The 16,525-nt window shown below is 45.9% G+C and overlaps 1 protein-coding gene across 1 annotated transcript in view; it reads right to left on the bottom strand.

The window, feature by feature from the left end:
* Positions 1-355: 355 nt before the first annotated feature.
* The window catches only part of mRpL47 (mitochondrial ribosomal protein L47), a 29,177-nt gene continuing 13,007 nt past the window's right edge, over positions 356-16,525 (bottom strand). Inside the window, exons 5-6 of the mRNA XM_084597950.1 lie at positions 14,020-14,150; positions 356-705 (exon numbers count right to left, since the gene is read on the bottom strand). Of these exons, the coding sequence (XP_084454076.1) occupies positions 414-705; positions 14,020-14,150 (423 nt within the window). The 3' untranslated portion in view covers positions 356-413. The remainder of the gene's footprint in view (positions 706-14,019; positions 14,151-16,525) is intronic.

Below are 16,525 nucleotides of genomic sequence, written 5' to 3'. Positions count from 1 at the left end.
TGTTTAGGAAGAATGCTCCCCGCTTTCTTCTAAAATTCCTTCAAGACATTGTTCTCGTCATGAAACAGTGAAAATTGTGGTCATGGTGATGTACCTGTGCTACGTCCTAGATTTATAGCTATGGTGGCGCAATTGCTGGCTCAATAATCACAACGCTAACCTGACCAGTAGCTTACCATTCAATCTTGCTAGGGCATACTCACTCTCAGACTGGCGGCAGCTTTTCTATTTTTCGGGTTTTCTACACAGAGGACAACTTTGCTTTCAGTTAAAAATATACATACTACCTGGCATTCTCAGGCATGTTAACCTTCCTCAGGCAGCAAAAGATGAAATTATCGCCAAGAAATCCAAATTTCTATAACCGTACTTCTTTATTATCGCCGCAACGCCAGCGTTCGTCAATCGCAGCATTACATGGTCTGCTGCTCAAATGCGACGTAGATCCTCTCCTTGAGGGTCTTATCGATCTTGTCAATGTCCACGTTGGGGAACTGCTCACGCAGCAGAGCACGGTCCACGTTGGGGAAGCGCTTGAGGATCTGAGTGACGCGTCGGCGGCACATGACGTCACGGAACTCCTTGCGCTTCTGCATCTTCTCGCCGTAGAGGCGCGTGAACTCGTCCAGGTCCTTGTCACGCCAAAGCCGGAAGTAACCCTTGGGGTTGCTCTTGCGAGGCATCAGGTGCTCCTTCAGGGCAAAGCTGCAGCGGAGAGGACAGCATACCACGTCCGTTAGCCGCCACGTTCACTAAAGAATTAAGAGCTGCAGCTGTAGCAATGGTGTAAAACAGCCATTAATCATCACTTTAACAAAAGACATGCAGCAAGAAAAAAAAGGGCAGACTTAAGTGCCCCTTTAAGGGAGTAAAGATACCAAAAACTTCTACATGTGCTTTTTTCTTCTTTGGAATAGTGCTCTAGAGGTATGTTAGTGTAAACGAATCACCATGCAGAACTCACATCAGTTAAATAATATATAACTGAATGTTAGTTCTCGGGCAGTTCGTTTCAGCAGCTAAAGAACGGGGACACCATACACACGCTTTGGTCATGTGAGTGATGAAGAAAACCAAATAATTGCTGCTTATTCATTTTATGGTATTATAAATTTTGGACAGACTTGCATAACAATTTGTGCAAATGCTGCACTTTTTGCACGCCACACTTGACCTCAGCACATCCATGAATTATTTACTGTCTTTTCACTCAATCCACATGGCTGGTCATATTCGGTAATGTGTGGTGTATCATTCCACGCAGAACACGTAATAAAAATCTGAATGCATCTGCTTCTCCAAGGGTGTGGTCCGACAGTGTTATACTGCTCCAGTTTGTCAGCTACCTCAGCAGATTCTAGCTGTGCCCATTCACTCCGTTACTCACATAATCAGTAATGTTTCAATGCGAAAGAATTACTAGCCTCATTACGCGAAAAACCGTCCTGCATTGCTGTTGTCGTGAAAGCTCGACGGTACTCATAAAGATGGCGACGAGTGGGGGCATCCGTGACGGACCACCACGTGATGCCACAATTCCAGTCTTTCATATCGAAATTGTCACATTGTCATCAGTCACGTGCTGGCGTGTGCCACAGGAGGAGGCATGGAGTGCACACTCACATCATAGCCTGCTTCAAAAATGGCTACACAAAGTGTCACTTCAATACACTGTTTTGGCCCATTAAAGAAAGCATGATGCTAATCACTCCACTGCCGCTAACCAGCACTGAGGCAGAGGTTATTGGACAATGAGGAGCTGAAGGTACGCTAAGTTGTCGTTCACAAGATACTTGCAGAAGCAAGTGCCTTGTGTCATTGAGAGAACAGTGACAAATCCTGGGCTCATCACAACATAGCAAACCAGGATAAGCACGCCTCCACAGTTCGAGCAGGAATCGCGCAAATACAAAGGTGAACTACTTTATCCATGAATCACACAGTTTCTCAACTCAAACATGGACCTTCAAGTTGTACTGAACGTGTATGTGTGTGCCACCTTGTCATTAAATATGTCAACAAAGCCAACAGAAGAATGCCAAATGTGCACATTTGAACTTGCAAATTTGAAGAAGACAGCATGTGATATAAAGACACACAAAACCTCTAAAACAAACTGACTACGTCTTACTATCAGTCCATGCGAACTCGGCACTCTTCACCACATTGCAGCGGCAACGCCCAAATATCGCTGGTATAGTCCGTAGAGGTATGTAGGTGCATTTGCAGCTACACACAAAGAGCAATGCTTTTGCATTCCCACTTGTAAGTGGTATTGAGTGTCTCTACCAAATCTTTATTTATGCCTCTATTGCCCACACATTAGCATACAGTATTAAGTTACGTTACACACCACCAGACAGATATAAATCCTCACTTTAACCAATCTGTACCAACGTGTCTGCATGGCTTAGGGGCAGCGTGTCAAACTCGCGATCCAAGGGTCCTGGGAGGCAGAATTCTGAACTCACCCAACCACCTAAAGGTGAACCCCGAGTTGGCAGGTTGGTAGCACCTCCCAAATTGGCCACATCATGTCGCCTCATGACGAGTAAGTGCATGGCCATGACCCCAGTCAACTACCACCAGCTGCCAGAGTCATGGCCGGGATATTTTTGCTCACGACGATGTTGGACTTTCTCGAGAATAGAGCCTTTAATATGATCGTGTTAAAATGAAGATTATTTACTTGCAGTTCAAGGGACTATGCCGGTATTAAAAAGATAAAAACTATGTGCTTCGTTCTGCATAGCATAAGGAACAACATATTTGGATCTAAAGAAAGCAGGAGTTGAAAAACTGAGCATATTGAAGTCCTTAAGGCCATCAAACCGTCACTGGTATATCTGAGTGTGCCTCTACGCAACGCCTCCTTCACCTGGGCTTTCATAACACGTGGAAAGGGCTTGCCAAGGCAAGCAAGAGCAACCAAATTGGTACACTTAAAATTAACAGAAACCTTCTAGAAACTGAGACAGAAAGAAGGTGTAGAACCAAAAAACACCAAGCAGTGCATCCCGCATAAAATCCGTCCATATATGACCGTGGCCTTCATCCCTCTAAATACGCACCCCTCGTACCCCGATCACCAGTGCCAGGCATGAGTTCGGGCCCTTTGCAAAGTGCACGACGCAAATCCGGCCGCCAGATACACAGATGCAGCAAGAAGTCTGGGAAGACAAGCCTATTCCATTAGTGCCCATTCCATTTCACATTAACAGAAAAGGCCTCTGCAACTGCGGTATTCTAACAAATTACACTAACGCAGCAGAAAAGGCTGCAAAGAACAGGCTGCCACCATTCTAAATAATTTAGTCTAGATGCAGAAACCACCAAAAGGGAAGAATTTCCAGCATAGCGCTTCAAATCCTTCGCCACACCACAACACTCCACTTCCCAGGCACCTACATCATATAGACTCACACTGATTTAGAAAGAAAACGAGGTCGTCAGCCACTCAGCTCGATGATACCCTAACCAGGCACCACTGCGACAGGGATTAATACAGGTCGTACCCAAGAAGTGCACTGACATCCTCCTGCATCATAGACCTGACAGAAGAGAATAATCCCCACCTTACCCGAAATTCCCCACCCCATGCAAAATTGTTGCCTGCCCCTAGGGCGCTTTCAGAGACATCAAGATCGCATGCGGTGCTCAGTTTTTCTGCAAAGCAAGACTGGGAAAAATGTGAATACGTCTCGGGTTTAATGACGCACTGCTCCAGTAAGCAAAGCTTTGCGAGATCACTGCACACATGCTGAAAGCTAAATTGACCAGTGATGGGTTTGTTTTTCACCGTCGCCTGCTTGAATTTCAATTGGAAGTTGAACCCCAGTATCCATGTTTTTTATGCATGTGGTTATCCGTGCAGTTGAGTCAGGAATGGCCCGGCATGTCTGTTTGTGAGCAGACTGAACAAATCATGATGGCCTACTGTTGTGTAAGGGGCGATTTGCTCGTTCCTAAATTGCTTTTGTTGGTACGGAGGTTTGCCTAAGAACAAGCACAATAGTGAAACCCCCGTACATGCTGAAAAATCTTGCTTTGTTTGCTCTACACGGGGCCAATCGAACGCTCCTCGGCAAGCCTTCTCACACCTGTACATTGGTGCATGAACTTGATACCACCAAGTCACGCGTGCCCTCGGAAGCATAATGTCGAGGGTAGTAGATGCAGGCTCCTGTTACTGCTTTCACTTCATCAGCAGCATGAGTAGAAACAAGTGTAACTTAGCAATTTGGTCTAGCGTGTAGATGTGCCTGTTTCCAACAATTTATCCCTACCTGCATTGTCACTTCACTTTTTTTTTTCTTGCCACTTAGGTCTTTTCACAAGGTTGCCTTATTTTATAAACCATAAACATGTTTTAGAATAAACAAGCACCACAGTGGAAGTACAAAATGCACAAAGTTAATGAAACGTCACTTTAACTGCAGCTTGGATTACGGTGCGGAAGAACTTTGTGAATGCTATAGCAGCATTGTGTGCCAGTTACAACACGCAGCCATGATCATCATCCCAGAGTTGTACAATTACAAGTAAACAAAGCCATGACGACACAGAGCCCTCCCCTAGCAGGAAAAGAATTGTCTCCCCGAAAATGCCGCGAACATACGACCACTGGCGCTGCGTCCAGCTCGCCAATAAACATTTTCTTCAAATCCACACTAAAATTTGGCTTTCTCTTCAGGCTGCTAGAAGTGTGAAAGCAATGAGTGATACCTCCAGGCTTTTCCACCTAATTTGCATACAAGAAGCACATAACAGTGCTGCTAAATTTACTTTTGCCGCGACGGTTCCTAGGATAACATTCGAAGGTGCCTGTTATTTGCTGCGAGATCGACCTAGAGGTGGCGCCACCGTCGTTCCGATAGTGGGGATCGGCTCGCAGAAACACACGCAGCGCACGTCTGCTTCCGAGTTTACGGCGGGTTTGTTGGCGATGAAAATGTGCCTTATACAATGCATTCGAGATTTACTGTTTACAGTGTTCCAATATTTCAGAAAAATTCCGTGGATTTCATCAATGCAGCAAAAAAAAAAAGACGCGCAGATTTTAGGAAAATGAGGCACGCAACCACCCATCTTTTAGATTTACTGGCTTCGCTTTGCACACTTTTTAAGTTGTACGGCGCTCACAGGCCTGATACTTGGGCCTGAACATGATACATTTTATCGCCTTTTCAACAGCATGCACGTGTCCTATACGAGTGAGACAGGCAAATTTAGTGACAAGCCTACGGAGGGACTGAATCGAGGCAGCCTGGTTCATTATATCATACAGTAGAATCTCGGTGATACGAAATTCAAAGGGAGACGAAAATTTTCGTATCACCAAAAAACGAGCAAAATCCGTTTTCAAGCCTTCCAACAGGTACGAAATATTTATTTTCGTTGAAAGAAATCGCGTATATCCTTCTGCACCTTCTTTTCCACGAGATCTGATAACAGAGAGTTTTGAAAACTGAAAAATTGGGCCACTGTCTTCTCCCGCACAGACTCAGAGGTCACGGCGCGCCGCAGAAAATCGATGGCATGCATTGTTTCTGCTGCCGTCGGCGGTGGGTCATCAATGCTTTGGTCGTCGTCATCTTCGTCACTGCATGGAATGCCAAGCTGTGATGACACTTCCTCCGCAATATCTTCAACCGTGCGGAGACCACAGGTGGCGAGGTCGTCGTCCGCGGTGACGAAATCGTCGACGCAACAGTCGACGTCAAGTTGATTCCAAACATCGATGGGAATCGGGTCTGGCACTTGCGAGGCAGTAGCCACAGCGGATTTGAAAACCCCGCACTTCGCGAAACAATTGGCGATGGTCGTAGGAACGATGCGATCCCAGGCAATTGCAAGAAAATGCACAGCGTCCAGAAGAGTGATCTGGAGATTCGCGTCCTTCCTTTCAATCTTCGCGAGGAGACGGCGCACCAACAAAGCTTTGAAATGGTGCTCAACATTCCTTATAATCCCAGCATCCAGTGGTTGCAAACGACTTGTTGCGTTCGGGAGCAGGAACACCCCCTTAACACTCTGTAGTGTCATTTGTTTTGGATGGGCGGTGCACTGGTCCAGCAGCAAAACTATTTTTCTGTTGTGGCAAGACATCTTGTGGTCGAGGTACGTGACGAATTCCATAAACAAAGAAGATGTCATCCATGCTTTTCTGTTCGCCTTGTAGACGCAGGGCAATCGACCGGCTGCCTTAAAGCATCGGGGCTTTTGATATTTGCCAATGACTGTCAGCGGCATCTTTTCCGATCCGTCGGCGTTGCAACAAAACAAAACTGTGATATGTTGTTTGCTCTTTTGTCCGCCCCGGCAGGCACCGCCTTTAAAGCACAAACTTTTTTCGGGCTGGAGATTGTAAAACAGCCCTGCTTCATCCACATTAAAAACATCACGTGCCTCATATCCCGCTATGTAAGACGGCAGGGTGGTTGTCATCCAGTCTTCCACGGCGGAGGCGTCGACTTTTTTTCCTTCGCCACAAACGGTCTTGTAGGAAAGATTATGACGCACCTTGAACCGGTGAATCCATCCACCGGAGGCCTGAAAGTCACCAATTCCAAGTGTGAGTGCGATGTCCGCTGCCTTCTCACGAAGCACTTTTCCGTCGATGTTGACGCCGGCCACCGTGACCTCTCTGAACCAGGTTAGAAGAACCTCTTCCAACTTCACATGGTGGACAGTTTTGGCTTCTTTAGAATTCATCGCGAAGTGCTGCACATTCTGCATAATTTGGTTGCGCTGACCAACGATCGTTGACAACGTTGACAGTGGCAGGCCTAGCTCCTTGGCCATGTCAGTGCGCCTTTTCTTGGGCTCTTTGTCCACCTTATTTAAAATTTCCAATTTGTCTTTAAAGGTCAGCGCCTTTCTCTTCCGTGACATTGCAGTATGATGTACAGTACCTTTTCGCGTTGCCGAGATGACCACAAAACGACGCGCTATCAACGTGGTGTCAGCCTCAACAAACGAGAAAATGAAGCAACGTGTAGCAACGTGTTGCCGCTGCAGCGGAGACTCCGGAAAGCGGAAGAGCGTGGCCTGCGGGGCGGCGAAGAAATGTGGAGAGGGCCGCAAGGCCATGCGCACAACTAAAAAAAAAAAAACAAAATGGGGGGAGGGGAGAGAAGGAGAGAGAGCGGGAGGGGGGGCAAGATATCACCGCCTTCCTTTGCCAACTTCACTGCTGCCGCAGGTTGCCAAGCCGGTTTTTTCCCGCTGTAATTTTTTTTTTTCTTCTTTCGCGCACGTGTGCGTGATACGTGCTATCAGTGCTGCGCACGCTTTTCTCGCTGTACGTGTGTGCATGGGCCTCGACCGGTCGTGATACCGAAGTTCTTATCACCCGTAGCGAAAAGAAAAAGTGTTCGGAACATCCGATTTTTTGCCCACTGAACGCAATGCAATTCGGCCGGGGAATTTTATGAATTAGTATCACACCGAATTTCGTATCAGCCGAGTTCGTATCACCGAGATTCTACTGTACTTGACTTGAGGATTAAGCAGGTTAAATGTAGCAATAACAGCGTACTACCTGGCAGGTTGCCATAGATTGAGTGGACATCAACTCTGGCTAGACAATAAGGCACAAGTATTCCCCAAAAATAAGATTACGCTGACACTGTACAAGAAACATCGCCACACAGAAAAACCGACTGCTCACGTGTAGAGCGTTGAGTGGATTGAGTCTGCTGAGCTCACAACGAGGCGGATGCTCCTTGCGGCAGATAATCTGGCGTTGCACTGTGAAATGACTCTAAATGACTTACTGAAATCGAGGGAAGTAGAAGGAACTTCTGATGTGTGTGATGTTTATAAACGGTAAATTAGTAGTGTAATTTTTTTTATAGCAATTAATTTCACTATGTGACAGAAGTTTTGCACACTTGACAAAATTTAGGACTATCAGCGATTAATTTTCAGTAACAAAGTGCAAGCTACGAATCAGTAGCTGCGAAGACATCGTAAAAACTGCGCTTGGTCGCTGTCATGTCCTGGCAAGGAACTTTGAAGGCTGAAGATTTCTTTATAATTGTAATTATTGTTGAGCAGTGACTTGGGGTGGTTCTGTCATTTACTTCCAAAACAGGTGGAAGATATAAAACTATCCTGAAAGAAATGGCGCTCATCTTATCACGTGAATAAAAATATGTATTTATTCCCGAGCTAAACACTGATGGTTAAGCTCGTATGAAGCTATTTTACTCCCCTTGGCAGAAACAACCAGTTTGTTCGAAAGACAGCACAGACAAAAAGAGGTTCTAATGATTCTAATGGGCTAACCGTGTACATTGATCTATTTCCATTTCAAACAGCACTAGCCTCAAAGCAAGGTCTGCTTCAAGCATGGTTTCATTAACTCCTTCCCTTCTGCTACTTCGTCCTCGACTATGTATAATATGAAGCGATCGAGAGATCTGAAATCAAAAGGCCATGATAACAAAAGGATCATTGGCAGCATCGCCAATTAAGCAAGGAGGATGCGCCTCTCGTAAATTCAACTTTAAAGTTCAGTTGGGATAGTTGGTTTTCGCTTACAAAATTCATTATTCCTGCAGAAATGGCAGATGCAGATATGAAAAAGGACTTGACTAAAACAAAAGAAGCCTCAGAAATCACAGATCCCAGTAAATAGCATGGAGCGCACCTTTGCTCAACTGGAGTACTACCACATTTGTACAAAGAAAGCGAGAGTTTTACGCTCTGAGTCATCACATGCAGTACAGTTGCTGACGAATTTTCAGACGTCCGGTTTTCCGGACTCTGCCAAGGCACCATCACACACTCCATACCAACCAGAATTTCTGATATTTGCAATTTTTCTCGTTTGATTTTCCTGACTTTTCTTTTGATCACAGGTCAAAAGCTACAAAAGAAATAAACTCAAACCTGTGTTGCATGCACCCCACATATGATAGCAGGAACGGCTAGCTGTCGCAGGTCAATGGAATTGTCACTCCCCGAGATAGGGCAGCTTGCGCCGTGGGCCCCTGCTCTACGGTTCCATCAAATGACGGTGACAGACCTCTGCTCCATGGAGGACAGAACAGTAAGCGCGAGCATGCTTCTATCAAGTGACCATACGTCACGGCTTGTATGTAGCTGTGGGCGAGAGAGCTAGCAGCATGGTTCGAGCGGCTGCTATGAGCAGGGTTGCAGCAGCACGAGTCGAGAGTCTGCTTCCAGATGGCGATGCCAAGCACAAAGGCGAAATAAAAAAATTGGCTGTCTAATCCATGCTATGCCTAGATTATTCTACCATAGCAATGCATGCGTGCTGCCCATGTTCTGTTGGCAGAAAACAAAGAGCAGAATGTGAGGAAACGTAGTTTTAACCATGCTTGTGTTCCTTTGCTGTCGCACAGGACAGCGACTAACGGCATGCGGTAACTGAGGTAGCACATAGTTAATGCTGGCATCCTCGTCCCTCAGCACGACGCTTCCTCGGGCGATCGAGCTCTCCGTCCACTTCTGCGTACTCGCCTGTCGCTTCCGAAGAAGATTGCGTTGTCGGCGATCACCAGCAACACTTGTGGATGGTTCCGCCGATGGCAACACCATTATACATTGTGAGGTTATAGCATTTCAGCAACACAGGTGTCAGTTGACGAGTGGCATATCCAGAAGGAAAAAGAGGTCATTCAAGCACGAGCACTGGATTAGGCACACGAGTGCGCGTACACGCACGTCGGGAACTAGCGACCAGTTTACAACAATAGGAGGGGATTGCATGGCTGTCCCCTGCTCTTTTCTTTTGATCCTGAAGCCTATATAGCTCCCTCTGCCTTTTTTCTTCACAACTTGGATGCCCTTTCGGGTTTCCCCTGCTCTCTTTTCTTCACACTTGCAATTTTCTAAGTCGATGCGAGGAACCTGGAGATGCATTCCACTTTTCGACACCTGCCATGGCGCTGGCGCTGATATCGGCAGCGCGTGAAAAGCATTTTTGAGTCTCCCTAAACAATCTTGTTCTTCGCAATGTTGTTATTGCAGACAGTAAATAAAAAAGACTGTTCACACTGAGTACTACTTTACCTGAGTTATTTTGAAGTAACACTACAACAACAAACAAGAAATTCTGAAACTGTTCTAATAGTTCCCAGTCGACCTAGTGATGTCCACCTGCCCTGGTGCATGGAACCGTGACAGACGAAAGAAGCTGAAAATGCAGCCGTTAGATGCATTCCTGCATTGAATTGTGCACCTGTATAATGTCCTGAGAAGCACCCGCTGCCAAATGACAACAGACTGCAATACACCGGGCGCTGCAACCAAACACAATCAATGAGAGAGCTTGCAAGGCAACCTAAAAAAAAAATAATAATAATGTGTGCAGCACAAAACTTACACCGCTCCTGCAGAGACGGCTATCACCTCCACATTTTCTTTTTTCGCCAGGAGAAAAAAAATTAGCTATGGTGTTGCTTGTGGTTAAACCTGGAGTTATGCGAGAGAAATATGCATGGTTACGCTTAGGTTCAGCTTGAAAGTAAAGACATGGCTTTTGCACGTGGTCGTTTACTCTATGGTTTCGAATTTAATAATGCGATATGGGAATCACTTCACGTATGAGCACCCCTCGCCTCTCGTCGTTGACCATTCACATTCGGGCATAGAAGACTTCTAGTGGTACGACATCGCCTCTACATCGAACTCCGGGGCACACTGCCGCCACAACATTCGAATGAACCTTCTGTCATAGCAACTCGCTGTTGTCGTTCACCTCTACCAACTATCGAGTTATCTGTCTTCTTCTTTTTCTTGCTTTTATTTTCTTCGTCTTCTTTTTTCTACTTTTTCTTCTTCTTTCTTCGCCCTTCAGACAGGCGCGGACAGGCACGGCTAAATGGCGAGACGGTGGCCAATGTAGCTCTTGCTACAAAAGAAAAAAGGCGCTGACAAAGAGTCACGAGGCAACAGCAAGGCTCTGTTTGAGGTGATTTGCCGGTGTCCCGTGCCTCTTTCCGTTTACCCCACTAGGGTGGCGCAGTGGTTAAGGCGCTCGACTACTGTTCCCACGGATGCGGGATCGATTCCTGGCCTCGGCGGCTGCTTTTCGATGGAGGCGAAAAGCAAGGCGCCCATGTGCTGTGCGATGTCAGTGCACGTTAAAGAACCCCAGGTGGTCGAAATTTCCGGAGTCCTCCACTATGGCGTCCCTCATAGCTTGAGTCGCTTTGGGACGTTAAACCCCACAAACCAACCAACCAACCTGTTTCTGTTGGAACATTGCGTCGCTTTGACCGTTGTGCGCTTTTCATCATGTCACTCGCGTGCCGGACAGGAGACCGGCCGTGGGAATGAGATTAACACAGCAACAGACTGAAAATTTTTTAAAGCCGCTCGGTAAATAAAGTCACGTTTCTATTTCAAATTTGTTTTTCTCGACTTCCAGGTTCACCGCATGCTTTTTCGGCCCTTTGAGGGTCTGAAAAACTGGTCAGCGACTGTACACCCCAAGCCTTTGCAAGGCTGATGCCAACACAAGGCAAAGAACTGTGCTGTGGAACTCGTACTGCTCTCGTTCATCATTACTACCGCTGTGTCTGGCTCACGACGGATGTTAGCACTGACAGGAGTGTAGTGAGACATTTATCGCCCTCGGACCTTGCTATTCCACTGCTAGCTTTCTGCCTTAACCGCTTCTTCATCAAGGAGAGTTGGCTGCAAATTGAGAGCTGAAGTGCTCGGCGAGAGACAGTTAAGCTGAGATGCCATCTCCAGGTGGCTGGGGAAGCAAAATAATATAATTAAAAAGCAGTGCTTGCGGAGCAGCTGCTGTCCCGCATTGCTAGGAGTGATGCAGAATACAACGGGTGTCACGCTCAGGAAACTCGACGTCAATGCAGACAAGTTGTTTCCGTCACTGAGCGGGAATCCTATTGGTGGCATAGCAACACCCCGTGCGGAAGGGGACGAGAGCAGTGCCAACGACAATATATAAGGACGAGTCCTTGAACTAAAGCAATTTTCTTTTCAGGCGAAATCCGTGCTAGCAGGGCTGCACTGCAGCGAGATTTTAGGAAGTGTCAGCACAAAGTAGCTGCTGCCCAGCCACCAGCTCACACCAAATGTCCAACCAGGCCTTTGCATAGTTTATTTTTCATTTAGTGCACCCGTTTCAGAACATATCTAGAACTACAATCAAAGCTAACGTATAAAAAATAAAGTGATTTTTTTTCCCTCGTTACTCAAGATAGACACTGCTAGCTTCAGCTCCTCACTCGAGAGCAGTTAGGAAAAGCAAAGTTTTCAATAACCTTGGGGGCCATGGAGTGCACATGGGGAAAGGGCAGGGTGCCTCCTAATGCAGAAAGGGGCAAAATGTTGAGAAAGAAACGAGAAAAAAAAAAGTTTACAGGACTAGGGTAAGGAAACTTTTCAATAACCTTGGGGGCCATGGAGTGCACACAGGGAAAGGGCAGAGTGCCTCCTAATGTAGAAAGAAGGGGCAAAATGTTGAGAAAGAAACGAGAAAAAAAAGTTTACAGGACTAGGGTAAGGAAACTTTTCAATAACCTTGGGGGCCGTGGAGTGCACACAGGGAAAGGGCAGAGTGCCTCCTAATGTAGAAAGAAGGGGCAAAATGTTGAGAAAGAAATGAGAAAGAAAACGTTCACTGGACTAGGGTAAGCAAAAAATACGAACGGTCATAAGACTGGGCAAACAAGAAACAGCAGTGGTACAGTGATGGCAACAATGTACACTAAGGTTTTAATGTACTCGATGAGGTTGAAAGTGTAGCCTCCCAAACACTACCAACGCATCCGTACCTTTCATATTTCCCCCACGGTGTCCATTTTCTTTTTAGTTCCCAGCTGCAATTGCCTTCAATTAAGTGGGATCGCATTATTATCGTACCACGATTTTCCTTCCTGTGAGGTCTCTGACTCACTTGTTGTGGTAGTTGTGGTATATTTGCGGTCACATTATTTATGTGTACACACAGTATGCACATTGTTATTGCCCCACTAAGAACACACACCACAAAGGCGATGGCAAACTAGACCAAACCTATGCCAAACAATTATAAAAAAAGTGCCATGTACATAGCCCATGCATGAGATGGTCCGCACATCCCGCAGAGCTCTTAGATGATGCCTGTTAAGAAACTCTGTGAATAAGTGACCCATGAGCCAATTTCCGGGTAATTAAAGATGGCGGCACCATTCTGAAGGAGTGAATAGACTACTGCCTACTGTCGTCATTACATTCTGATAAGCATTTTTTAACCTCTCATGATCTTCTTTTACCTCTTGTCTCTCCGGCAGTTACATCTATGACTTGTTAATACTACTGCCTCTGTTTCACCGATTCTACTGAGAGGTGACTATGCATTTGTCAGCACTATCAAAGCTTTTTAACTTGGATACAGTTTACATTAGTGACCACAGGTGCTGCCGCGATCGGTAAATACCTGTACTCAGTCCCACTCAAGACTGCCATTCTTGATACGCGGACCCTGTGAGAAGCTTCGCAAGGCTTAATGGTTCCCTGGGCATAGATTTCCATTTTCCACTGCACCTCCGCAAAGGATGCATTTCCTTCCGCAAGATGGCCTCACACAGAGCAAAATCATGCAAAATACAGGGTGAAAGAAACGGTGCGCTGGGTCATTTCTTATCCCTTTCATCTAGCGGCTAGACAGTAAGTGCGACTTTCCGCTTCAGTCTTTATCCTGGAATGATGCTCATATAGCCAATGGCTGTGGTTCCATTACAGCAACACTGGAGAGTGGCTCTTCAAGAACTGCTGATAAAGCTAGCTAACATCCGAAAAAACAAGCCCAAATAAATGGGGCACTTTTCTGAGGACAAACTAAGGGCTCTTAGGAGCTGGCTGGCAAGCCATGTCTGTTGCACGGTCACGGAGCTGAAAATACTCGTCGTGAAACTCGCTGCTTTCAGCTGCCGCAGGCATCGAGTGACTAAGAACCAGCTGTGCGAGCACAGAGAGTAATGCCAATTTGGCCTCAAGCAGCATGACGCATCAGCAGCGATGACCACTCACTTGCAGACGAAGCCATAGAGGTTTTCCTTGGGGACCCAAGGCTGCTCGCCTGTCTCACCAGTTTCGAGTAGGAAGTAGGCCTCGTTGCGCTCCCGAACCACAGCCTCCAGGTTTTCCATGCTCTCCTTCACCTGAAACCGTACAGAGAAGGAGCACAGGCATCAAAAACTACTGCATGAGACAAAATGCACACGACGACTGAAAGGGCAGGCATCGATAGTGCCAGTAACATTTGCTCATTCTTCTGGTGTATTCTTCTGTGTCTAAATATTTAATGTTTATTCATAAAAAAAAATACTCATGCAGCAAAATTGTGGCAGTGAACCCGAAGTGGCTCAGCAAAGTATTTCTGTCACCAGTACAACTTTGATTTAATGCTGGTCAATGCAGTGGCCACACTGCAAGGTGAAGCGCAGGCAACACCACCTGAGAACCCACGCAATAGTGTATTTGTCTTTGACTATCATCTCAACTGACCTGAAGTTTAGTCCGCAGTAATGACTGTAAAAAGGGGGCGCGTGAGAACCTCTACACAAAAACAATGCAGGTCTAAGTGTGTTCTACTCAGTTATTTCTTTATCTTCAATACCTGCTAGGGCCAGGCATACACAACTTTTACACTGAAGCAAAAGCTCTATCAGAATACACAACAAGAGATCACATGGCGGCAAGCACACGTGTCTGAAAAAAAAAAAAAAATCCGAAATGGTAACAGTAACCGAGAACGAAATGTGCATAAACGGCTCTTGGACAGGTTTGCAATAAAGAGTAATCAGATAAAACTAACAACGAACAGCAAGCATGTAACAAAAAAAGGGGAATAAGGTGCACAAGACGGATAAAATATTCAGGTAATAATAACAAAATCAACGAAATGTGAAGAATAAAACCAAAGATGACACGAGTCCTCATGCACCGTTTAATCTGAGAAAAAGGAAGGAGAATCTAAAAAAAATCAATGTATATATTAAAAATATTCACAGCCCCTTCTGCCCGACTGAGACTGGTCCTCTGCTCCAACAACCGCATACCTGGCAACTAACTGCCAGCCTGGCGAGATCAAAAACCAGGAGATTTTTATTCGTGCCAATGGGGGTGGGGGGAAGGGGCTGCAGTGTCAACCAGTATCAAGCGGTGCACCACTGCTGGTCCAAATTGGCATGGCACACCACTCTACTTTGTGCTACAACTACTTTCTCTTTGCCTCTCGCTTATCGCAGCTTCGCCCATCACTGCTTAGCCAATGAGCAGCTAGTTAGTTAGTGATAGTGTAGCTGCTGATGTTGATGCTGACGATTATGATGCAGCTGCAGATTTCTTGGTGCCACTTTCACAAACACCATTCTTGTGTGGGCACAGGCCACTTATCGAGAGATTCAGGGCAGTGGTCATAAAATCGGAAAGCTCAGTCAGAAACTGGAAGCCTCCCGGGAGAATTGGGAAGGTTGGCAGGTATGCAATTCTCAATTTTTGTAGCAAATTTGTTAATGATGACGCATGACTAATTGAAGCACCTAGTTTATTCCAATCTCAGATGGCGACGGAGACAATTAGAGCTTAGCTCTTTCCCTACCGTGGGCAAAATGGCCGTTTTCTGTAGGTTTCGGTAGATTTTTGTTTCTGTAAAAACTATCATGTCTAAAATTTTATACAATACATGAAAAAATAGCTAAATAGATTCGCGTTTTAGGCATACAACTTTAAATATGAGATTGTGGGTTGTAACACACAATATAATTTCCCAAAAACCATTATTTAGAAAAAAAATTGAAACGAAATGCCCTTGGAAATGAAACAAAATTTTATTCATTTTTTCGAGATATACAAAATGCAGAGCATTATACTGGCCACTCCATGTGAAAAGATAAAAGTTCAACATTGAATAGTGTTCTTGATGCATAATGACCAATAAACGAGGGCCGCTGCAGAGCACCATGCCAAAACGGATGCCCGCTTCCATTCTTGGGCAGAACGCCACTCCCTGTGCTCAAGATATGGTGCTCAAATTGTCGACACCCTGGGAATGAGAGACGAACAATGCAAAAAAAGACATCCAGAGCGGTCCCAGAAGCATGCAAAACAGGCCAACAATGTGTGGCCGCCAATGTTCCGGGCTGGTTTCCATCGTCATCGGGGTCGGAACTGAATTCTGATGATAAGGCAGCATCTTCAGAGTCACTGCTGCTTGGGTCATCGATAAAATTGGTCTTAGACAGTGCGGAATCGTCAGATTTGCGACGTTTTGAAGCGCTTCGCCGTCGATGTGGATGCCGCCATTCTCGCATGAGTCTCCGACGTTGCCACGTGCTAGGAGTGCGTTCAAAAAATAGCCACCTCGCAGGAAAAAATTAACAGCAATAAAATCTAAGCTTCAGTTACCCAACTACACGGTAGATGGCGCAGCGTGTCGGTGAGCGACGCGGAAAAGTTCAAAATTTGCGTGCGAAGTCATCGTTAGCAAGCCGGAGTGCGGCCGCCAGTGTTCAGGGCTGGTTTCCGTCGTCAG

The sequence above is a fragment of the Amblyomma maculatum genome, chromosome 3 (genome assembly GCF_055883805.1).
Source record: "Amblyomma maculatum isolate TAMU_Amacu chromosome 3, ASM5588380v1, whole genome shotgun sequence".
NCBI classification, from domain to species: Eukaryota; Metazoa; Arthropoda; class Arachnida; order Ixodida; family Ixodidae; genus Amblyomma; species Amblyomma maculatum.
Note: the sequence above shows the minus strand (reverse complement) of the source record. Positions and strands in the feature narration are given on the sequence as shown.